The sequence below is a fragment of the Lotus japonicus genome, chromosome 3, assembly GCF_012489685.1.
Source record: "Lotus japonicus ecotype B-129 chromosome 3, LjGifu_v1.2".
Classification (NCBI taxonomy): Eukaryota; Viridiplantae; Streptophyta; class Magnoliopsida; order Fabales; family Fabaceae; genus Lotus; species Lotus japonicus.
The window spans coordinates 78,840,089-78,864,220 of NC_080043.1; the positions used below are offsets into that span (position 1 = coordinate 78,840,089).

The 24,132-nt window shown below is 35.4% G+C and overlaps 5 protein-coding genes across 5 annotated transcripts; 4 read left to right on the forward strand and 1 right to left on the reverse strand.

Moving 5' to 3' along the window:
* The first annotated feature begins 260 nt into the window (after positions 1–260).
* Positions 261–3,575, forward strand: LOC130746198 (BTB/POZ domain-containing protein At2g46260-like). The gene is made up of 6 exons (XM_057598749.1): positions 261–620; positions 1,028–1,156; positions 1,495–1,622; positions 1,699–1,762; positions 1,853–2,132; positions 2,611–3,575. Exons 1-6 carry the CDS (start codon positions 341–343, stop codon positions 3,428–3,430), a joined length of 1,701 nt encoding a protein of 566 aa, XP_057454732.1. The 5' UTR covers positions 261–340; the 3' UTR covers positions 3,431–3,575.
* A 1,701-nt stretch (positions 3,576–5,276) lies between these two features.
* Positions 5,277–6,001, forward strand: LOC130746203 (eukaryotic translation initiation factor 1A-like). The gene has a single exon (XM_057598753.1). It carries the CDS (start codon positions 5,404–5,406, stop codon positions 5,839–5,841), a length of 438 nt encoding a protein of 145 aa, XP_057454736.1. The 5' UTR covers positions 5,277–5,403; the 3' UTR covers positions 5,842–6,001.
* Positions 6,002–7,727: 1,726 nt separating this feature from the next.
* On the reverse strand, positions 7,728–11,617 carry LOC130746200 (uncharacterized). The gene is made up of 3 exons (XM_057598751.1): positions 11,130–11,617; positions 10,264–10,643; positions 7,728–8,039 (listed from the first exon to the last, which is right to left on the reverse strand). Exons 1-2 carry the CDS (start codon positions 11,502–11,504, stop codon positions 10,275–10,277), a joined length of 744 nt encoding a protein of 247 aa, XP_057454734.1. The 5' UTR covers positions 11,505–11,617; the 3' UTR covers positions 7,728–8,039; positions 10,264–10,274.
* A 2,672-nt stretch (positions 11,618–14,289) lies between these two features.
* LOC130746202 (protein CURVATURE THYLAKOID 1A, chloroplastic) lies at positions 14,290–16,628 on the forward strand. Its single transcript, XM_057598752.1, has 5 exons — positions 14,290–14,531; positions 15,485–15,579; positions 15,739–15,846; positions 15,999–16,070; positions 16,409–16,628. Exons 1-5 carry the CDS (start codon positions 14,381–14,383, stop codon positions 16,472–16,474), a joined length of 492 nt encoding a protein of 163 aa, XP_057454735.1. The 5' UTR covers positions 14,290–14,380; the 3' UTR covers positions 16,475–16,628.
* Positions 16,629–17,661: 1,033 nt separating this feature from the next.
* LOC130746199 (uncharacterized) lies at positions 17,662–19,556 on the forward strand. Its single transcript, XM_057598750.1, has one exon. The coding sequence runs from the start codon at positions 18,547–18,549 to the stop codon at positions 19,462–19,464; it is 918 nt and encodes a 305-aa protein (XP_057454733.1). The 5' UTR covers positions 17,662–18,546; the 3' UTR covers positions 19,465–19,556.
* Positions 19,557–24,132: the final 4,576 nt, after the last annotated feature.

Genomic DNA, 24,132 nt, shown 5'->3' on the forward strand with positions numbered 1-24,132 from the left:
CTGTTTGTGATCCCTAGAACACAGAATACGGTAGCTGATGCCCTCGCTCGTGATGCAACGATAACTAAATCTTCTACACGGGTTTGGAGACTCTCGCCTTCTAAGGTAATTGCATTGTTGTTGTGTCAAGATTTGTTAGGCTAGCTTGTTTATGTTGTATATGTTCCACATGTAAAAAAAAAAAAAAATTAGTATTAAGAGACCATTATGTGGGGTCAATTTCCCCAAATGCTATTGGATACGTGCAAGAATCTCAATGAGTACCTATATAAACCCTCTCCCTCATCGGTTTCATTTCTCTCGTTTTCTCTAGGGTTTATTCTTCTCTGCTGAGTGTCACATGATGAAGAATTCGAATGCTCTGCTACCTGATCAGCCAATCAATCACCATGAAAGTTCGAAATCGGAGTTCGTTGACCCTGCCTTGGTGATGGAATCTGAGCGGTCTCATGGTGGCACTTCTTCTGAATCCGATTTTGGCTTCGCCTTCAATGACATCAATTTCTCTGACAGGCTTCTCCGAATTGAGGTCATCAACGAAAACCCGGGGGTCACCACCGCCAATTCAGATGGTGTCACCACCACCTGGGCTCGCCACAGCAAGAGGAGACGCGAAAATGGTACCCTCTCTCTTTCTCAAGTGAAGAAATTGAACGGAATTTTTGTGTTTTTTGTTATTTCCACACATTCTTGGGTGTTTTGCATGTTTTCAACTTGTTACTGATTATAAATGTGTAAGCTTTCTTGGGGGGGGGGGGTAAAACTGTGTTGGAAAGGTTAAAGAGTGGTATGCTAACCCAAAATGCGGTGGTAATTTGTTTGAGTTTGTTATATGTACTTATAGGTTTTGAGAAATACATTGCAACATTGCTTAAATAGAGCCTTGAAAGTGATTTTGATGGATTTTGCACTGCATAAAAAGTGTTGTTCTATGCATTGGATGGGTGTGTTTGCCTGAAGTTTGCTGCTTTTTGCAATTGTGCTGTAATGATGTTCGCCTAATCGATGTGTATTCTCTTGGCTGCAGTTTCGGATCTTATTGATTTGCCTGATGAAAACCACGTTTTGAACGTGAACCAACCTGATACCGATGATGATGTGGCCTATGGAAATCAAGATAAGGAGACCTATGTAGTGTTGGAAGAATCCCCTTCTGGTATTTGAATAGCTTATACATCTTATACTTAATTTTGAGATAATAGTTATTTGGCTTAAGAGATTCTTACTTGTTCTCCTGCCCCCCTTTCTCACTTTTTATCTTTGTTGTTGCTGTCCTGCAGCACTCTGGATTTGAGAATTGCGCTTTCTTAATGAAATGCTCCTGTGTAGAAGATAAACCAGTAGAAATCCATAGTAAAATTTAAACAAGAGTATAGTTTAACGGAGAAACCAGTGTGTTACAGAAAGTTTAACATACTCTCCCTTTGCTTGTAGTAAGGAAACAAGTGAGTTATCAGTTTATGAACAGTTTTGGTTTTAACATGGTTAATATAGGTGATGAAGCTGCAAACATCAATGATTCAAACAGGAGCAAAGATTGCTCTCCAGCTACAGTTGTCAGAGTTAAAACACTGCATATAAGTTCTCCTATCCTGGCTTCTAAAAGCCCTTTCTTCTATAAGGTAGATGAAGACCTCTTATTTATATATTTCTGCCAAAAGATAAGTTTGCTTAACAAATTTTATTTACTTTTTGCAGCTTTTCTCGAATGGGATGAGGGAGTCAGAGGAGAGACATGTCACCCTCAGGATTAATGCTTCTGGTATAAACTTACCTTTTTATATCTCTGCCTCATCATTTTAATTTTCATCAAATAGCCACCTGAATGTCATACTTATTTTCCATGTTACAGAAGAAGATGCTCTAATGGACCTGCTGAATTTTATGTACAGTAATACCTTGAAGGCTACTGCACCATCAGCTTTGCTGGATGTGCTTATGGCTGCTGATAAATTTGAAGTTGCTTCATGCATGAGACACTGTAGCCGGTTATTGCGAAATTTGCCCATGACACCTGAGTCTGCATTACTTTACCTGGACCTTCCTCATACTATCTTAATGGCCGATGCAGTCCAACCATTGACTGATGCTGCAAAGCAGTATCTTGCTGACCGATACAAGGATATAACCAAGCAAGTGCTTGCATTTTATTTAATTTCGGTTGCATTTTCTTAAATTTATGCACCGCAATTTTTGTTTGGTTTTTTCTATTCTATCAAGTGCTATTTAATGATTCCTCTTCATACTTCTGTTAAGTTCTTTCCATTGCCCTTGTTGGAGATATGAGAGACTTGGGGAACAAACCATGGATTCAAAGGGACTGATGTGTGTGTTAGCATCTAATGTTTGGAACGCTCTTGTAGATAATTTTGGTGGATGGCTGTTAGTTCTCATCAATCAATTTCCTGTTATAAACATTTGAGAGGCTTTTTTTATTATGCTACTCCATGAACTGCCTTTTGGAAAAACACCTTTTTCTCTTCCATGACATTATTGATTCTAATTGTCCATTCTTTTGAAAAAGACCAGTTTGCTGTGCTGTCATTCTTCATTCTTTTCATCTCAAAGCCATCTTTCTTTTTGAATGCTAACGTTCTTTTTTTTGACCAGGTTCCAGGAAGAGGTTATGGCCTTGCCTCTATCTGGAATAGAGGCAATTTTGGCCAGTGATGATCTCCAGGTTGCATCAGAAGATATTGTATTTGACTTTGTATTGAAGTGGGCTAAACAACATTACAACAGACTGGAAGAGAGGCGAGAAGTCTTGGCAACACGGCTTGCTCCTTTAATTCGCTTCCCCTGCATGAGCTGCCGAAAGCTTAAGAAGGTCTTAAACTGTAATGACTTTCAACAAGAGGGTGCATGCAATAAGCTTGTACTAGAAGCCGTATTTTACAAGGCGGAAACTCCACATCGTCAACGGTTGCTTGCAGCAGAAGAGACTTCTTCCTTGAACCGTTGTTTTGTGGAGAGAGCATATAAGTATCGTCCTGTTAAGGTGGTAGATTTTGTACTTCCCCAGCCGCAGTGTGTGGTGTACATGGATCTGAAGCGGGAGGAGTGTGCCTCTCTGTTCCCATCTGGCCGGATGTATTCTCAGGCATTCCATTTGGGTGAGCAAGGTTTTTTCCTTTCAGCACATTGCAACATGGACCAACAAAACTCTTTCCATTGCTTTGGGATGTTTTTGGGAATGCAGGATAAGGGCTCAGAAAGCTTTGCTCTGGACTATGAATTTGCTGCAAGATGTAGCCCAACAAATGAGTTTGTTAGCAAGTACAGAGGCAATTACACATTCACCGGAGGGAAGGCTGTTGGGTATAGAAACTTGTTTGGAATTCCATGGACTTCGTTCATTGGTGAGGATAGCATTTTCTTCATTAAGGATGTTCTCTACCTTAGAGCTGAGCTCACCATCAGACAGCCTTGACCTATTTTTAGCTGTTAATTTTTCATTTTTTGTTGAACCTGCTGTAGTAATCATCATGTCCCAGCCACTATGAACTAGGTTATATACTGGTGTTAGACTTGTTTATATTTGCTTAGGTTATATGCTAGTGTTAGACTTGATTTCATATCCGTTTTTTAAAATATCAACTACAAAATTTTCATCTTTTTGGTGTTTGTTGGGTTAAGATCTGAATGTGGTTTTAGAGTTCATGAAGACAAAAGTATTTTATTTACTGGGAAGCATTGTTCTTGATCCTTATCAATAATCAATAATAAATACATGCATATCATGAAAGCCTGCGGTGAAAAATGTCATTTGTGATGCCGTACTTTCCACGTTGTTTATGGGGAATCCTATTCTAACTTCCTCAACAGTCGTGTTGAACTCAATTCTTGATCACCACGAAAACAATTTAATGCTCGGCATATCAGAAAATAAACATTTAATTAAACTAAAATTGACATATCAGAAAATAAACATCTAATCAAACTAAAATAAGAAAGCATCTAATTGCTTTTGATTATCTGACATTAAATAATTTGATGCAATGTTATTAGGATCGGGATCCTTCTTAAAATCGGTTAGAGGGTAAAAAATTGTAAATCCTAGGATCAGGATCAGATCGTAAATCCTTTAAGATTTTACTAGAAATGCAAATATATACTTCATAAAATACATATAAAAATTCTCAGACATAAAAAAAAAAAGATTCACATCAAAATCACTCAATGACATAATAAGTTTCTAATATAAGAATCATAATTCAAGTGCTGAAGTGCCATAGCATAAGTCACAGTTGCATATCATATGACATCACTTTTATTTATTTTCATTAAAAACATTTATCATTATGAGTTTTGGCTGAAATTGATACTTTTTTTTAATTCTGAAATGGAACGTTAAAATGGGTTAGAAATAGAAAAGCCAAGTGTGAAACTCCTTCTCTTCAGGAGCGCAAGATTGGGATCCAAGCAGGGACGTATGTACCTTATAGGGTATGGGGTCAAGTGCCCCCATACACTTTTTAATATTTTCTTAATACTATGTGTTGTTTGTATTATTTGTCTTATAAGAAATTTATTTTTTTACTACTATATATATTATTTGCCCCCACTACTTATTTATATGTATGTGTGTATGTATATTGTCCCCACCACTCAAACTTTCTGGATCCAAGGGATACTTGCTTCACTGATCGGGGTCCAGGTGCGATCCAATTCATTCTCCGATCCAACAATAGATTCAGATCGTTGGGGCTTTCTCGAATCCAAAATCGTAAGATCTTGAGATTCATATCGAGGTCTTAACAACACTATTTTGATAAAAAAAAAAGTTTTACACTAACTTATTTGAAATCCAGTTAGTTTTTTTGTGGTTTAATTTGATTTTTTTTTAAAATTCTTAATTTGATTTGAGAGAATGAGATAATGATAACTCATATGACTTTCCTCTTATTAATGTTTATTTTTTATTCTAATTAGATTAGATGAGTGAGTCTCTGCTGACATCCCCAGCATGTTATTGACATCTTATATGGTAATCTAAAGGTGTTTTCTCTCTGTCATACCAATTTGAAAATAAAAAAAGATGAATCAAATTAGATAGATTAGATAAGATTAGATTTTTTGGTGTGTTAAGATTTATTTAGTAATTCCTAATTCGTGAGTAAAATGTGGTAAATCTCAAATGTCTCTCCAAAGTATCCCAAGATTATATTAGATTTGTTTTTTATTTCAACATGAGAGAAGGGGTAATACCGTCTATTCAGAACACACACCACTAGTTTGCATTTCACACGCTCACCGAGTGTATAAATTCACAAGATAGAAATCGAATCAAACACAGACTGAACCAATTCTCAATTTAGGGTTTCATCAACCCCAATTCAACCCAGTCGAGAACAATCGCCACCAGAGAAAGCCGTTTCACCACCACCACCGTCACCGACCACCATGCCGAAGAACAAGGGAAAGGGAGGGAAGAATCGCAAGAGAGGAAAGAACGAAGCCGACGACGAGAAGAGAGAGCTCGTATTCAAGGAAGACGGCCAGGAGTACGCGCAGGTCCTCCGCATGCTCGGAAACGGCCGCTGTGAAGCCACCTGCATCGACGGAACCAAGCGGCTCTGCCACATCCGCGGTAAGATGCACAAGAAGGTCTGGATCGCCGCCGGCGACATCGTCCTCGTTGGGCTCCGTGATTACCAGGATGATAAGGCGGATGTGATTCTGAAGTATATGCCTGATGAGGCTAGGCTTCTGAAGGCGTATGGAGAGCTTCCGGATAGTACGAGACTGAATGAGGGGATTGGTGGTGGCTTGGATGAGGAGGATGATGCTGATGCTAATGATTACATCGAGTTTGAGGATGAGGATATTGATAAAATCTAAACCCCTTTTTTGTTTGTTTGAATTTTAATTATTACTGTTTGTTTGATGATGAATCATGTGTACTATTTTGATGCTTTTTTGTTGAGGTTTTATGTATTGTGGGATATGGATTATTATGGCGGATTTTACTGCAATAATGATGGGTTGTTATCTTTGTTTATTTTGATGTTTGCCTATATAGATTATATCAATTATGTGGAATTCTGTTTGTTTCAAATGTGTTGTGCTTTTGGTGTTTTGATTGTTGATGTGATGATGGGTGGTTTCTACCCCCCTTTGATGTTGGTTGGTTCTTGATAGTGGCTTTTGCTCTTGGGAGTGGGAGGATGAGATGAAGATGAAGGTATCTATGGTTAGTTTGCTTTGTTGATTGATTTATGTGGAGCTGAGAAGTTGCTTGATTGTGTCTTTGTTTCATGTCATTAGAAGAAACTTATTAGGTTGTTAGGAAATTTGGGTTGAATTAGATTGTTGTGGTGGTTTTGGAGGAATTATGTTTGTGTTGATGGCAGTAGCTTCTAATCTATGTTTCAATGTTTGCAATTATGTTTGTGTTGGAGGAAAATAGTATTATTAGGGATTTTCAGTCTTGCAGTCTTCTATGATTGCTGGTGTATTATACTCCCTCTTTGAATCAAGTTGATATGAAGGCTAGTGAGTTGTCAGTTCATAATAATTGCAGATGTTCATTTATAGGATGTGGTCAAAAGATAGAACATTGGTATAGGGATTTGATTGTTAAGTTTCACTTATTCAGGAAACTTAGGCCCATAGATAAGGGTAGGTTGATTTCAATTGTTCAAAGGTTAACTATTCATGTGGCCTGTTTTTTAAGCAGATCTTATGTTCATATGAACATGATTATATCTTGTATTGCATGCGCAATTTGTCACTAGATTTTCTATATGCTCCATGGGATTGCTCCATGGGATTTTATATCCCAGATATTATTTAGGATCAATTCCCAGACAGTTGTTTGAGTGGTTGAGCTTCGTCAATGTCTGTTAGCTGCTTGATTTTAAGCTATCGTTTTGCTTCATAAATGTGGATTTGGTCATATGTGTTGAAATGTGCACGTCTTTGGGATAACAACTGAGTTTTAGTTTTCTCATCCCTGGAACCATTGTAATATCTGTGATTCGTAAATGGGTAAAGAATGTGGATTAAGGGTGCAGTTGAATACAATTTAATTATGTCTTTATATGTCAATCAGCGATTCATGAGTTTATTTAAGAAACGTAGTGAAATATGTTTCAAGGAGTAAATATATATACTTTAAATTCTTTGATAAGTTAATTTGAGTAGCTCAATAGAATAACTTAACTGAACTAAGTAGGTTATAAGTTACTACTTTTATAAGCATAATCAAATACTTACGCTTCAAGATATATTTGAATAAGTTTTGTCAAGGCACCATAACTGTAAACATCTATTCTTAATGAGTAGTACTTTTTAGTAACGAATTGATTACTAGCAACAACGGATAGAGAATGGTTTATTGGCGATTTTCAATTCACTCAACCTAAAGATATATAGAAACCTGGAGAGTTTTACTTTTGCCTTGAATATCTATCATGCTTCATTCTGTACAAATTTGAGGTGCAAAACTTTCGGAAAAATGGTTCAATTCAGTGTGCAAGTGGTCTGATTTGGCGTTTGAGTTCGACGAAAATCTTAACATATTAAGTTAGTTATGCATAGTTGAATCCAGCAACAAAGCTGAAAACAGGATAGAGCTGAGGCCACTTCCATCGAAATTAATTGGAGATCTATAGTCATTATTTTCAATCTAAGATTTGCATAATGGTTAAAAATGGTCTAGTCAATTGCATAATTCAGGATACGTTAAAGAATGGGTATGTATTTTATGCAGGCAATAAACGTACTAGCCAGGCCAAATACAAATTTTGTAAATATCAAAGACTTGAGATACAAGCATTAAAATTGATGAAGCACTTCAGAATCATACAAAATAATGGCCATCAAAGATTAAGGCATGCAAATTTATTAGCCATTCACAATTTCACATCATTACTATCAAAAGGAACACAGAAAAATTGACATTCAAGAACCTATTCCTCTAAATTATGATTCTGCAGAACAATTTTTACTGCTCTGGAAGGTCCACATAACAGACACTGCCAAAGAAACCCAAGGTCCATCATAGCTCTCCGTCCACTGCCCACTTGAATGTGAACCTGTAACTCAAACAAATTATTCATAGGAGTATTAAGCTTTCCTTGTTTTTTAAGAAGAGATAACTGACCATTGAGCTATCACAATAAGGAGGGTATAAGAGGGAAGAGAACAATAGAATACCATACTAACCAAAAAAATTATCAATGGCCAAATATTCTTTAAGAAAATAATTTGCATTTTAAAGTGAGTTTCAACTTCAAACACACAATAGAGACAAGACAGCAAAGAAGGCATCTAATGCCACTTATTGGAACATAGAATCCTGTTAATCTCACACACTTTGCATAATTGCTTTAAAGCAACATAGGATAGATATTTACAGAAGTAGGAACGGCATCTTTAGGATATAGGAATAGAATAGCAAGTACAGGTGACTGGTATGATTATGAAACAACCAAAAATGAGTCACACACAGGTAAACATGAAATTTTAAAGCTTTAGAAAGCCTAGACAAACTCCAAGAGTTTTGCGAATTTTATTTCCAGATATGATACCATGCTTTCAGTTTATTTTATGCAGGATCACTCTTCCACTCAACATTTATCGACATAAAATTTAGCACCTGACTATTGAATACACTTTCACAAGTCACTGACTGATATTCAGTTTCATTCTTTCTTAACAAAAAAGTCTATAAATAATAGTACTCTTTCCAATCAGTGCTAATACTAGACATTCAATATGTGCATCTCAAAACACGCAAACTGCGAAAAGCAATTCAGCTCGATGTTATAAAATGGAAGCCATGGAAGTATGGAATGGATGATTTTTAATTAAACACTATTTGATAGTCATGGCATGGCGGCTTTCACATGGCAGCTGCTAGAAGAAAAGTGGGTATGCAGTTCCATTGGCCTAGAAGAAATAACAGTTAAATCACCTTAAAAACAAAGAAGAAAATAAAACAGATGTGTATTAGTAACCCGCTTTCAACCCTAAATACATGTCAACCCAATAATAACCTGAAATATTTATGATTAGTCAAGCCCTAATGATCCATCAAATCCTAACTTAGACCGCCACATCTCTGTTCTTACTCTCGCACACTTGTGTTGTTTTCTCTCTTTGGTAGGCCTTAACTGTTTCCTCTGGCTCAAATCCTAACTTAGACCCACACATCTCTGTTCTTACTCTCGCACACTTTGTCTTCTCTCTTTGGTAGGTCTTAACTCTTACTTCCGGCTCAAACTCACATGCTCAGCTGCTCTCACATCTCCTTCATTATCTCCGACAAACAGCCCTTCTCCGATAAATGACCCCCTAGAGCAAACTGCAGATCTCCCGTGAGTGACCCATTTCCCTCTTTTCTAAACATCAAACCTTACTCTCTAAATCACTATTTTTTAAATCTTTCTCTATTCCTCTGTCTACCTCTCTCTACTTCCTTGTCTGTTCTGTCCTATTAATTTCTTATTTTGTGATTGTATCCATCTTGAGCTGCTAATAATGCACTTTAGGTAAATTTAATTTACTGCAATATGTCACTAGTGTATTGTTATTGACATAGATTAAAAGTACTTTATTATTTTTTTGGGGTGCACACATACTTAATGTTCGATTTGTAGTCAGTCAGCCATACTTCTACCATAGGCGTGCACAAAGACATATTATATAGTACTGTTATAGCAGATTCTAGGCCTGACGCCATGAACTACCATCTGTCATTAATGGCATTGATTCAGCTCAAGTTTGTTCCAAACAAGAAACAATGACAAGTTTCATTGAGCATAATATCCTGCATGATTTTCAGACATAGCTTTGACTAATAATTCAGTTCTAACATTCTTTCATTGGGTTTCATTTCATAAAAAGAGACTAGTTCAGGCATAGCATGATAGCGTCACACGATGAATGAGGTTATTTTCTGTTTTCACTTTAAACCTCATCTTTTTTTGGCTTTATTTTCTAGCAGTACATGAAGCTAATATGAAATTGAGTAGCATGAAATCAAATGGAATAAATTCATCATCTCATGATATTTTATGATAAAATAGAGATCTGTTTCCATTCCATTACGTAAGATAGCTTCATCCCAACCCCAAAATTAGAAGGACAGAAAATGAAACCATTACATGAAATAAATTACATTTCATTCGTCTTATTCCAAAGGATACAAACAATTATAACCAATATAACTCCATTTGTCTCTAAGCAGGCATTCATTCCATTCATGTTCAGTTTACATGACAGAGCAATCACAAAAAATTCTGAAACAAAACTGACCTGTGATCATTCTATCTAATCTTCTCCCTTCCACTGATCTTGTTAGCTGCTTCCCTGATCTTGTCAATGTAACCCGGAATGGGAGGCGTGAGAGTGGCCATAAAACGGTTGGCAGGAAACGGAGCCAAGTCAGGGACCAAAGCAGCCTCCTTCAAATGTGGAGGCAAGGCCTCAATCGCCTCCTTCTTCATCCTCAAAAGGTTCGTTTCTGCAGCCTGTCTAGCCCTGGTCTTCCTCATCAGCACCCTGCTATACTCCTTCGCCAACCTCCTCCCATCCTCCACCGTCAACTCGTACTTGGGCAACTTCTCCACATCCACCAACCCCAACGTCACATAGTCCAACCCAGGTGTCCCAATAATCGTCGGTTTCTCCGGAACCTTAGTAGCATTCAATACACATATCAGAACAAGGGAAAAAATATAACATACTAGTCCCTTTACACATTTGATGCATATTAAAACGCAACAAAACATAAATTTAAAACGGTTTTGATTCATTCACACTCAAATTCTCTTCCATCTCATTTCCACTCATTTTTTCCCTATCTCTCTTTTCTTTTCCTATCACATCATGTATCATATCTCTTCTTTTCTTATCCCTCACTTAATGTGAGAATGATATGAGTGTGAATGAATATTTACTTAATTTAAAATGTTTTCTATTTCCATCGAAAAGAGTACTGATTCATTCACAATCCACCGTCTCTTCCATCTCATTTTCACTCACATTCTCTTCCTATTTCACTTTTACTCCTATCACATAATCTACCAAAAGAACAAAACATAAAAGCAGCTACCTTAAAAAACAAAACAAAATATACCATAAATTTTGAACTGTTCTATCTCTACTGAAAATGGTGCTACCTTATACTTGTTGAAGACCTTCTTCTTCATCATATCAAGTTCCCGCTGCCTCTCCTTACTAATGAGCCCCATTTTCTCCCTCTCCGCTTCTCTCTTCTTCTGCTTCGGCGTGAGATACCGAACCGGGGTTGGTGCATTAAGACATCTCTCATAGAGAAGCTCACGCTCTTGCCTCTCGCGGGACCCGACCGGAGGTCCGGAAGAGGGTTCGGATCCTTTCTTCGTGGTGATGCGGGATCGTTTCAGCGCTCCTGCTTTGATCTTGGCCTTCCCTTTCGCCGTGCCGCTCACCGAGCACCGTTGGATGAGTTGCTGCCCAGAACATGGTGACTGCGTTGAATGTAAAAAAGGCTTCAGCTTTGCGAGGCGCAGCATTTTTCCGGTGATGGGTCGGTGTTGTTTTGGTGGAAGAGTGTGGGTTTGAGAGTGGTGAGATTCTGGGTTTCGGAGCTCTGGTTCTGTGAATGGAGGTAGGGCATGAGGAGAGTGATGATGGGAAATGGGCCGGGCTGGTTTAGAGGAAGAGTTTGAATGGGCCGGGTCGGTAATTGGCCTAAAGTGGAAAAAGTAGGAAAGGTTTTTTCCTCTATTATTATTGTGGAGAAATATGAAAAAGATGAAAAAAAAGAGAGAATTGTCCAATTGAAACAAATGATAAACAAGTGGGTTGGTGTAGTGATTCGACACTTCATCCTTTAAGCAAGTAGTTGGGGGTTCGAATTCCAACTTGCGAATAGAGAAAACTCATTGGTCAGCTCCCTACCGCTTAGTGCGCTGACCGTGGGGTGATAGATTAGTCTCACAGCTGTCGGCTGTGAAGATACTTTGGTCAAGACCAAAGAAAGAATTGATAAACATGTTTCCAATGTTTAGAGTTACCCTATGGTTGTATGCATGATTTTCATTGTTACCTTTAAAAAATGACCCTTTAAACGAATTTGATATTCATGCGTTCAAGTTCAAGTGCATGATGCATATGATGTCTAATATATCATTGTAGAAAACATTTGCTTGTAGGGTAGTCCTAAACTAGTCTTTAGACACTTAAGTCTTTATACTTGATCCTCCTATGCAATCTTTTAGCTTTGTACTTAGGTCCTTATACCCAAATTTTGAGCTTTGCAACTTTGGTGTTCAAAGTTCAAACACATCCTCTAGCTCTGTAACTTGGGTTTTCAAGCACAACCTTTAGACTTTATACCTTTGGTCTTCACATATGCAACCTATAGACTTTAACTTTTTTCTCTATACTTTAAAAATATTTTTAGATCTAATGAATGTTGAAGTTTAAATCGCAAGTTAATCTTCTCATGTTCATTATGATTATAGTAACTCTAAACATTGGAAACATGCTTTTCATTTTTTTTTGGCTTAATTGCCCTTTTGGTCCCCCAACTATTGCCTTCCTGCGAAAATCGTCCTCAAACTTCAAAATTAGCAAAAAACGTCCTCCAACTATACACGTCGTTGCACTTTTGGTCTGCCGTTACAGTTCCGTTTGAAAACTAACGTTTTTTTGTAAAAACCCAGAAATATGATGAATATTCATCTTCTTGATTCATCATTCCAAGTTCCAACCCAGGTGAAAAATTTAAATCCCTATAGTCAAATAATTCAACCAAAATACAAACCCAGAAAATTTGTAACTGCTAAGTTAATTGGATCTTTTAAACTTGAATTTTCCATATTCTAGAATCCATCATTCATCTTCATCTCTCTTTCTTCCTCGCAAATTCTTCTTCCCAAGATTTTTTCTTTCCATCAACCTGCATCTCATTTATATGTTATGGTATGTTTATTTGTTATAGAAACGGAACCAGCAAATAATTCCAACACTTGTAACCTGCAATTTAGACCATAAAACTAGGTACAGGGCAAGCAACCAATTATGCTACCACTTCAGTTTGACAATGGAGCCACCAATTATGCTACCAGAATCAGATATTAGCCAGACATATTGTTGGGTTCAAAATCCCTTCAAAACTAGAGGATCTGAACTCTCTGAACTTTGCAGATAGCCAATTCCAAGCACGCACCTCAACCAGATCCAACACCCAAACCCAGAAATCTTAACCCAATAACCCCAAAACAAGAATCTCCAACCCAAAACCCACCAAGTAGTGAAGATCTGGGCCGATTTGAATCAAGCACCAACACCCAACACCAAGAAAACTTTGAGAAAATCCACCACACCTACTGAAGATGCAAACAGGATAAAACACGCAGCTCTTCGTTCCCGTTTTCCTCTCTCGCTGAACCCGATCTAACAAGGGAGGCGTTGGTGATGGTGAAAATGGGTTTGGGATTTTTGGTGGGTTCTTGGGTATATGAAGATGAACTTCATCATGAAGATTGAAGAAGATAGTGAAGAATGTTTGAAGAAATAGATGAAGATGATGAAGTTCATATGTTTATTATTATTATTTTAATTTTTACCCAAAATACGTTAGTTTTCAGACGGAACTGTAACGGCAGACCAAAAGTGCAACGACGTGTATAGTTGGAGGACATTTTTTGCTAATTTTGAAGTTTGGGGACGATTTTCGCATGAAGGCAATAGTTGGGGGACCAAAAGTGCAATTAAGCCTTTTTTTTTCAATTGAACAATTTTCATCTTTTTCATATTTCTCACAAGTCTTTCTACTTCTTCGGTGAACAATAAAAAAGGATGAAAAAAATTCATTCCTTCCTCTCCCAAGTGTTACATAAGAGAAATTGAGGAATCTTATGTCTAAATCATTAAATGATCTACTTTAATTTAACACAAATGTGTGAAAGAGGTAATTGTACATAAAAAAAAGTCACAACTCTATATGTGTTTGGTGTTAGTCACAAAAGTGCGGTACACAAATCAACCATAACTCTTTTTTTTGTTACATCGCAAAATAAATCAACCAGAACTCTAATTTTAAAATGTTTAAATACATCATTTACATAAATTTAATTTTGATTATTAATATCACTTTCATTTTCACACATCCCATATATTGATACTTACTGTTTTTTTAGAAAACAAATAATTTTGCTACTTCCGAGGAACCACACAGATGAGAAGTGGGATGTGGATTTTGTAGATAGGGAAACAGCCAATGAGAAAGCAAGGCTCACCCACGTGTCAACAACAAAGACATACCAACCAAAACAAAGTGCTGCTAAATTTTTTTATTTGGTGAAAGGAAAGGATAGGGTGAGAGGGTCATAGCCAAAAAACATCACACCCTTCACTCCCTCCTTATCTCACAACAACAACCATGGCAGCAGCGGCAGCTTCCACGGTGCTACTCCCTCATCGGTTTCCCACCACCACCAACATTACTCGTTGCTCTGCTTTACCTTATCTTCCTCCTCGTGTCTCCACCACCACCACCACTTTGTTCTCACCTTCCCTTAAACACTTTTCAGGTATTTTATTTTTCTTTTTCACGAGAACAATCTCTTGATTCCCTAATGAAGATGACCCTGAATTTTGGTTCCATAAAATATGCTGCTTTATTGCTTCTTTTTTTTCCTCAGAAATATTAGTTTACTATATAGCACAAGTTGTTGTATTTTTTAATCTGAAATCTGTACCAATGTTATGCTGTTGAGTTCAACGGAAATACAAACGCTTAGTTGTCTTGTGGAGGAGCTGACAGACTTGCATTTTGTAATTGAGGGTGATACAGTTGATGGTCAAATCCAAAATCTAATCCTGATAATTGATAATTTAGCTAGTTTCTGCATTGTGAATCGTTCAAGGGACTATTAGTGCCTGCTGCAAATATTTTGTGGTTTTAAGGTTATATGCATAAGGATTATGGGTTAAAGTGTGTTATGTCGAATAGAGAGAATAATAGTAATTGGTCGATTAATTGGAGATAGTGAAGATTGTGAAAATAGGAGGTGATATGTGAGAGATATAATTCCTGTTTGAGAATGGAGTGAAGAACACGTATTTGAGCTTATGTGCTGAATAAGCTCCAATTAGTGCTCTTTGGTCCGAATTCAAAAAACTTATTATTATGTTAATTGGTTGAGCAATTTTGAAATACTTGTTAAATGAGGATATAGATGAAAAATTGAGATAAAATGTCTTGCATAGTTTTTGGAAAAAAAAAACTCAAACGACAGAAGATCAGGATATAGTACTTGTGTCAGAGTCCTATACATTTAGCAACAATTATTTGACTAAAACCAATAAACATGCTTTGGCTCAATTAAGCATTCTTTAACTGTAGTTTTACTGTTTTAGCACGAGTTCCTCCCTACACATAGGAGTAGTACTTTTGTTGTGTTTTCAATGTTCTAATCATTGAGTTTAGTCATATGTATTTTTTTCTTTTAATAATCTATTTTTGTATTTCATCCCCTTTCAGAGTCCCGAAAACCTTCTCTGCTTCAGACAAGAGCTTCTTCAGATGAGACATCTTCAGTAGATACTAATGAGTTGATCTCGGATTTGAAGGAAAAGGTAAGAAGTTTTCTAAGTGGCACAATTTCAACAAATTTGGTTCTATCTTAAACTTCGTTTTCACAAATCCATGATCTTGCAATTGCAATATTCTCTATGGCAACCTTTCTTTCAAGTTTTGATTTAGTGGAATTGATATCCTCCATTTATCACAATCAGTGGGATGCTGTTGAAAACAAGTCCACTGTAATTATCTATGGTGGTGGGGCTTTAGTTGCTGTTTGGCTATCGTCAATTCTCGTGGGTGCCATCAACTCAGTTCCATTGGTAAGCCATTACTCTATTAAATAATATGACTCACTTTTCTTGTTAGTGTCATAACCTCTGGTGGTAGAGCCATTAGCTGGAATGCATGTATGCTTGAGTTTTTATACTGTAGAAAGATTGAATCATTCTGAATCAACTTCATATATTTTCAGCTTCCCAAGATTATGGAGCTGGTTGGGCTAGGGTACACTGGATGGTTTGTCTACCGATACCTTCTGTTTAAGGTTGGTGAAATACACCATGCATATTGCATAACTTGATATTCTTAGTATCTAATAGCATGTTTGGATCAGTTTTTCTTTCCCCATTATCAATTCTAAAACCTAGAAGCTACTCACAAAAGCTTCTCCCTAGAATTGACTCTTGCTATAGAATCAATTGTAGATAGATTTCCAAACATGCATAAGTTTTGTTTTGTGGACATAACATGTGTGCTGGTTGTGTATATTAAGCCCTGATATTGCATTGATATCAATATTGTGTTATTCTAACTTTCGTTGCTAATCTTATGCGCCTTAAACAGTGTACCTCTTGTTATTAATGTAAGTGTACTTGTATACAGTCTAGCAGGAAGGAGCTAGCTACAGACATTGAGTCTATCAAGAAGAAAATTGCTGGAACTGAATAGAAGGTACCAAGTCAAGTTGATCCTCCTCCAACATAATTCGTTTTGTTTTGCTGTATCTCCTGTATAAGAGTCCCATTATGTAGATTCCTCTCAACCTATATATTCCTTGTTTGAACTCCATTTGTTATTAAAATAATGTAGCAAGTTTTATGTATATGGCTCTGAGTGATGACCATTATCTTTTACTGCTTCCATATGTAATAAATTTAAGCAAAGTAAGGTATGATTATAGAACACCTAAATATAACATGATTCGAGCCAATTGTGTCCCTCCCTATCCTTGGCCATGGTAGGAATGCTATAAGTTGTTGTCCATGGCCTCCAAGTAGCTCTCGTTTATATTTCTTTATTACCCATCTTGAACCGTAGATAGGGAAGTTGATTATGAATTTTCAAACACCATAAGCCAATAAATAAGACAACAACAACTCATTTTAGGTACACTACATTTTCTCTGTCGTTACTCTGCATGTACAAACATTTGACTCAAAAGTATCAGAGTCTCTTTTGCAACCACACACCCACTTTGCCACGGAGTTCCGCCACCAGATTCCATATTCCACCTCCACCTTTTTAAATTTTATGATATTATGATGGGCTAAGAAATTTAAATATGATTAAAGGTACTTGCAAAACTTATTTACACTCTCAATGCATGATTTTTAAGCTCTAATTTTAATATTATTATAATATCTTGTGTGGTAAAGTAAATAGATTATCAGTCCCTTTCTAAAGAGGTTTATGTGGTTAAATTATTTTATAATCTAACATGTTTAAACATATAAATGAGATAATAAGTATATAATTTTAAGATAATATAATAAAAATCCAATGTAAAAATAAATTTATATTAATAAATGAAAAATCTAATGTAAATAATGAAATAAATTTATAGATTATATTTATTTAAATAGGTTGTCCAGTTAGACTTGCAAGGTTTTTTGAGTGGCCTAAACTTGACATTTTTAACTAAATTTGCTTTTATTTTTTTTTTTTTGATATTGTTTATTTAATAATTTGGTCTGACATTTCCTAAGCCTGATGTAAGTTAGGTCATAGGTCCATATCGTTTGACCACTTCTATCCCTGCTTGAACACCTGCTAGCTAACGACAACAATGCTACTCATTTTAAAAATTAAAAGTGAGCAATCATTTGTCTAAAATAAGCATTTCATACTTGGAGGTGCATGGCTTTAGGAACTGTTCTACCTAAGTCCTCGTTGGCAAAGGTGTTGACCAACTCATTCTTCCCCTTTATTCCTTAACCCAAACTCTAAATAGAACCAAAAATATGTACCTAGATCATAAAATACCCTTATTGCTGAAGCATCCAATCCAATACTCAATATTGACAACTAGTCAATAACAAATTAATCAGACCCTTGTCATGCGGTGACCAATGTCAATGTCATTACAATACAACATTTCAACACATTTTTCATCGCCTCATTCCCACACATACCTCTGATTTCTAGGCACAAGAAACTCCAAGAGGGTCTCGACAAATACAAAACAAGAGTTGAAGAATTCAGACCTGTGATCTCATCATCATCTCATTCCTTTTTGGAACCCAATAATCATATGAATAAGGTGGTACATCTCTATCTTCTCAACCAAACCCATTAAGTGCCTGCACTGCATTGCATCATTCTTCTGCAAAGACTTGCCTGGAGAAGGAATCTCACAGCACTTTTTAATTTCATCCTTGCTATAAGAAACTCATGTAGCAGGAAGGAAGAAAAATCAAGAAGGACAAGTGTTCTAAGGAGATTCTGTTCTACTTTCTCAATCTAAGCCTTTCACATTACTTGTTTGTTTTAATTACCCTTACATCATTTTGTTGCCTAACACTTGGTTTGAGAAGGAGTCAGAGCTTGAGTTTCCTTAGCACTTGTCTCTCTTATCAAATCAGAAGATAAGTTTTTGAGGTGAGACAATTTTTCCTTTCTACTGATGAGTAGTGACAATTCTGTGTCATAAAATCTTCAATGGGTTTGGTTCACCTATTGGTAATAAATTCCCTGAAAGCCATTCAACAATTCAGCATCAGAAAGGTTTTGGGGTAACATTCATGGGGCTACACAAATGGTGGCAAGTTACATGGATGATTCTTTATTTATTTTTATCATCTTTTGTTGAAGGATCACATGCTTATGACCATGGATCATTAGATGCATTTTTTCGCAATCACGCAAACAAAGAGATAGGAAGGCCTCGAACAGGTGTTTTCTACAATCTTTCCCTTCCAGCTAACTACACCGGAATGGAAATCGCAGTTATCAGATTGCGCACAGACTCATTCTGGTTAAGAGGGGTCAAACACAGTTTCTTAAATTTTCCACCACGCGTTGTGCCGCAGCCTAACAGGGAGAGAATGGCTATAGTATATGAAAACTTGGGAAACTGGTCTTCTCATTACTACAATGTGCCTAACCACACAATGGTGGCTCCAGTTTTTGGTTTCAGGGCTTACACTTCCTCAGAAAAGGCTTTGATTAGCACTGAGAAGATGGATTTAATCATTGAAGGGGACCCCATCACAATTCAATTTCATCATGTTGGGCCACATGAGAAAAACAACACACCAATTTGTGCCAAGTTTGGTGCTGGTGGTTCTGTGGAATTCAACAACATGACTAAGCCATATGTGTGTGAAGCAGAGACTCCAGGGCACTACACTCTTGTAGTTAAATCTCCAAAGAAAATTCATATATCTCCAAAGATAGTTCATCCCCAGAGCCAGAGCAAAGGATTTAACACATGGTGGGTGTTAGGATTTGTAATAGGTTCTGTTGGGTTGGTTATTTTTGCTTTGGTGTTGATAGCTTTAGTTAAGGAGGCCAAGAGGAGGAGGATAAGAAAAATGGAGAAAATTTCAGAAGGAGGTGAGCCTTTTGATACTTTTTGGATTGGAGATACTAAATTGCCATTAGCCCCCATGATTAGAACCCAACCTGTACTTGAGAATGATGATGCTGTTTCTGATTAGTTGTTGGTGGTTCACTTTCCTCATTTCTTTCTTGTGTATCATTTATTCACTTTATGCAAATGGATCAGTAAACAAATGTTGTTTGTTTTGAACTTTGTCCTTTTAAACAAAACAAAACCATTAGTACAGCAAAAAAGCAAATTTAGCTGACATATATGTTCAGGTTGGTTAATGTAAACAAATACAAAAACTGGTTGTTCTATCATATGTAGGACGGCAAATTTGGCTCTTATAAGCATTGCATTCGTTTAACTTTTAAGTAAAATAAAGTAGAGCTTCAACCCTTTAAACTTAATATTTATAGAGAAGAATTTCCTCGGAATTATGAATTAAAAGAGGTCTCTTAGACCATGATTGCCACACTATTCACATAAAGAAACAGTTTGTGCAGCTTGGTTATTGCCTTTCACACCAAGCCTTGTGTATTCATAAAGTGACAGAAGTGACAATCATTACCTCTTTTTGGTGTTTGATCTGAAGGACTTATAATAATCTCAAATGAAATCATTAGAACTCACTCAGGATACAATTTTTATAGGAAGACTGCTTTGAACAGTACTAGGACAACTCTGAATGCATAGCCAAAGTTACAATGTTTCTGAAAATTATCATTCCATAAATAAAGCTAAACCAGAAGTAGCATGTTTTTAGTCGAACATATCTAGCCCGTTTTCATCATATTTGTCCCTAAATTCATCACTACTAATTAAAGATGTATATAATTTCAAAAAATAAAAAGATGTATATCTGTCACAAAATTCATCATGTTTTTCAGTAGTAGTAATCTCAATTTCACCTACATTTTTTTTAATCTCACAATTTTTTTTTCTATCACATCACTCATTATATCTTTTATTTAGAATTATTTAGGATTTGCTTGGTTTTTATTTCTCATTTGCCATCTTCAATGCTCGTTCTTCTTCTTTATACCCCTTCATTCTCTGCTCATGAACAAGAAGGCTACTTTACAATCAGTCAATGGTGAGAGTACTCATATTATTTGACTCTTCAATGGAGCAAACGACATTGTTAAATTTCTCAGTCATAGACTGAAGAATCTTCTCCACAATAACGGTTTCTGACTACACACCCTGAATCTTCATTTTATTTGCTATAGCGAGAGTTCTTGCAAAGTAATCATTCACAGATTCTCCTTCTTACATCCCAAGAACTTCGAATTCACGTCTAAGAGCTTGAAGTTGAGCCCTTCTAACCTTGTTGGAGCCATGAAATATGGAAACTCAATGAAAAATTGTTTCTATCAAAGTAAAGTGTATTCTCTGCCTTCATTCATTTGTACAATATTTATACAACAATCAAAGGCAAACTAAACCAGGCACTAAAAGTGGCAACTTGCCAATACCATTGACATCTTCTAACAAACTACTGCCAATACTAGTGGTAGATTCTAGCTAAGCCCACAAATCTAACCCAACTAAACTAACAGCACAAGTAAAACTATCATTCCTTCAATTAATAATTCTTCTAACACTAATGCACCCATAAGAAGAAACGTAGTTCTTGAAGGTACTTCTGTTTAAAAAGTCACATTTTTGTGTGAGACTAATCATTCGCCCCTATGATGAGCACACTAAGAGGATTCATCCAAAAGTTTTTCCATTCACAAAAGTTGGAATTCAAACTCTCAATCACTTGCTTTAGGGAATGATATATAATTACATTTGCTCATTTTTTGTTTGTGAAAAACTTAGTTTATTTTTTTTGAAAATGTTTATTTTTTTATTGAGTAGTATATTTTTCTATATTTTGTTCATTATTATTTTAAAACGTATTTTCCCATTGATATGTTTATTTCTTGCTAAAAAATTACATTAATTTGTGAATTTTTTTTTATGAAAATACTTTTGTATTATTTTTCAAAAACTCATTATTCTTTGAAAATGCTTTTGCATTGGATTTTTACAACTCTATTTTCCTACGATTTATTTTGGCATTTGTTTATGATAATTTATTACTTAAAATATTTTAGCATTGATTAGAAAAAGCCCATTTTATCTTCCGATTAAAAAGCCCATTTTCCAAATTTTTTTGCAAACTCATTCTTTTCCTTGAATATGTCTCGGCATTGGTTTTTATTTGAAATCACATTCTTTTCCGTGAAAATGATTTTAGAATGCTTTTTGAACACTCATTCTTGTCTTTGAAAATACTTCTACGTTGGTTTGTGAAAAATTCATTGGTTTGTTAAAATTATTCTTTTTCTAGAAAATGTTGTTGCATCGATTTGTGAAATCTCACTATTTTTCTTGAAAATATTTTTGCATTTGTTTGCCAAACTTTATCTATTCCTTGAAGTGATTTTGCATTGGATTTTAAAACTCCATCCTTCCATTGAAAAAAAATTACATAGACAACCGGTTACTATTTACTTGTTTGTCATATTATAAATAAATTAAATGAAATATACTTAAAAAGAAACTTGACGGAATATGATTGGATTTTCATGTTAATTTTTTACGCAATCTAATACATAGATTAACACTCTGTTTGGTAGAAAAGAGAGAGATAGAGAAGAGATAATAGAAAAGAGAGAAGTTGAGTAAAGAGAAATATGTGAGAAATAGAGTGGATTTGTTGATTGTTTGGTATGATAGAGATAGAAGAGAGAGATGAGAGAAAGAATGAGGTGGATTAAAAAGCTAAAAAAATAATTTTTAGAAAAAGACTACGTTGTCCAACAAAAGAAAAAAAATTACAACTTCCAACGCCCTTGGAGAGAGAGTAGACAAAGACAAAATAGGAAACAAAAAAGTAATCATCATCCACATGCTATCTCTTCTCAAATTGGAGAGAGGAAAAAAAGGCGTGGGGCCCGCAAAAAATCTCTCTCTTCACGGTTGTTGGACATAACCAAACGAGGGTGGAGATGAAATCTCTTACCAATCTCTCTCTCATGTATCTCTCTCTCACCAAATTCACCTCTACCAAACACTGCGTAAATTTATGAAAATTTTAAAATAATAATAATTATAATGTGTTGTCAGTGTAATAAAATAGTTGTCATGTATGATAGCTCAAGTGATAGGAGACGAGGATATATGAGTTAGGTAGGAGAGGTCTAGGGATCGATTCGTGATAGTGTAATTTATATTTCAGATATAAAAAAAAAAGTGTAATAAAACAGTTTTGGACCAAAAGTCCACACAATTGAGTAAACTGTAGAGGTGCAATTGCATCTATCACCACTTATGGACTGAAGTGGCACCCGACAAATAGATAAATAATTAAAAACTCTATTCTTAAGCACGTAAGTATGTGGTCCTGGCACTAGTAATGAGATAGGAAATGTATTTGAACTACACCTTACTCTAAATCACTCGCGAATTCCATGCCACACCACCCCATTGTCCCTGGGCGAGCCCCTTTAGGGAAATGGGGGTCTCGCTTCTTCACGTTTTTCTCTTCCATACCAAACAAAGCCTAAACGTACCTTAAACTCATCTACCAATGTGTTAGTATGTACAATGTACTATGTAGTAAAGTAATTAAGTAGACTAGAAATTAAACCCGTGCAACAGTAGACTAGAAATTAAACCCGTGCGTTGCACGGGTTTGTTTTTAAGTTATGTGTCTATTATTTGTAAAAATAGTTTATGTAATGTAATTACATTAATGAAGCTCAATAAAAAAAATTGAGCACTAATTTTCTAGATTTTTTTTATAAACATTAGGTACCGGTCACCCTTTAGATATAGCGACAGATTCGAGATTTAGTCACAATTAAGGTTCTTCATCCCTCCCCTATAGTTTATTATGTGGGGATCAAACCCGAGGGCTCTTCACACACACTCAGCCTGCGTTGCCAACTGAGCTACCCTCTTGAGTTAATTTTTTAGTATATTAAAGCACATATTTTATATTTTATGTTTCTTTAATAAAAATAATTTTCAACTTATTTGGTGATTATATGTTCAACTTATTCGATAAATTTTTATAGTTTTATAGAAAGTAAAGAATTATAAAACCTTATAAGACAATTTGAAATAACAAATCGTTCAACCTAATGAATGTCTATTACAATTTTTAAAATTAACTCTTTGGATCTTTGAGATTCCTTCCTTAAGGAATGCACTTTATGATACACTTGAGTAGAACATGATTCCTACAGTAGATGATACATGTGGTTAACACAAATAAATTATAAGAACTTAGTTAAAAAAATTCATAAACTCGTGTACCATAATTAGGTGCAAACGAAAGTTGGTTAAGAATGATTGTTATTTTTTTATCAATGAAGAAATATTGTAGCTATATCAAATATAATTTCCTTTAGGAAGTTTATTAAATACTTCATTTGATACTACATTTTTAGTTTATTGTAGATGAGTGCAACAATGATAAACCTCAGAGGAAGTTATAAAATCTTATTAGATATTATTAGAAAACATATTTTAAATTAAAATTATAACTATTATCGACCAAATTTTTTAAAATTAAACTATTTTGACAAATAAATTTAATTTAATTATTCTATTATTTTTTATAACTAACATGACATGCATAACATATTTAATATATATCTCCTAATTTAATTAACTTATTTTTTAATATATTTAATTTATTTATCATCATATATGTAGTTAAATAGAAAAATTACTCTATGATAATTTTAACTATCAATAATTACTTAATAACTAATATTTATTA

Bases quoted from the DNA above. Each gene is read 5' to 3' on its own strand.
- LOC130746198 (XM_057598749.1), top strand. From the start codon at position 341: ATGATGAAGAATTCGAATGCTCTGCTACCTGATCAGCCAATCAATCAC. The intron at 621-1,027 runs GTACCCTCTCTC...TCTTGGCTGCAG, and splicing joins CAAGAGGAGACGCGAAAATG to TTTCGGATCTTATTGATTTG. The intron at 1,623-1,698 runs GTAGATGAAGAC...TACTTTTTGCAG, and splicing joins AAAGCCCTTTCTTCTATAAG to CTTTTCTCGAATGGGATGAG.
- LOC130746203 (XM_057598753.1), top strand. From the start codon at position 5,404: ATGCCGAAGAACAAGGGAAAGGGAGGGAAGAATCGCAAGAGAGGAAAG.
- LOC130746200 (XM_057598751.1), bottom strand. From the start codon at position 11,504: ATGCTGCGCCTCGCAAAGCTGAAGCCTTTTTTACATTCAACGCAGTCA. The intron at 10,644-11,129 runs GTAGCACCATTT...AATGCTACTAAG, and splicing joins AGGTCTTCAACAAGTATAAG to GTTCCGGAGAAACCGACGAT.
- LOC130746202 (XM_057598752.1), top strand. From the start codon at position 14,381: ATGGCAGCAGCGGCAGCTTCCACGGTGCTACTCCCTCATCGGTTTCCC. The intron at 15,580-15,738 runs GTAAGAAGTTTT...TATCACAATCAG, and splicing joins TCTCGGATTTGAAGGAAAAG to TGGGATGCTGTTGAAAACAA. The intron at 15,847-15,998 runs GTAAGCCATTAC...ATATATTTTCAG, and splicing joins CCATCAACTCAGTTCCATTG to CTTCCCAAGATTATGGAGCT.
- LOC130746199 (XM_057598750.1), top strand. From the start codon at position 18,547: ATGGGGCTACACAAATGGTGGCAAGTTACATGGATGATTCTTTATTTA.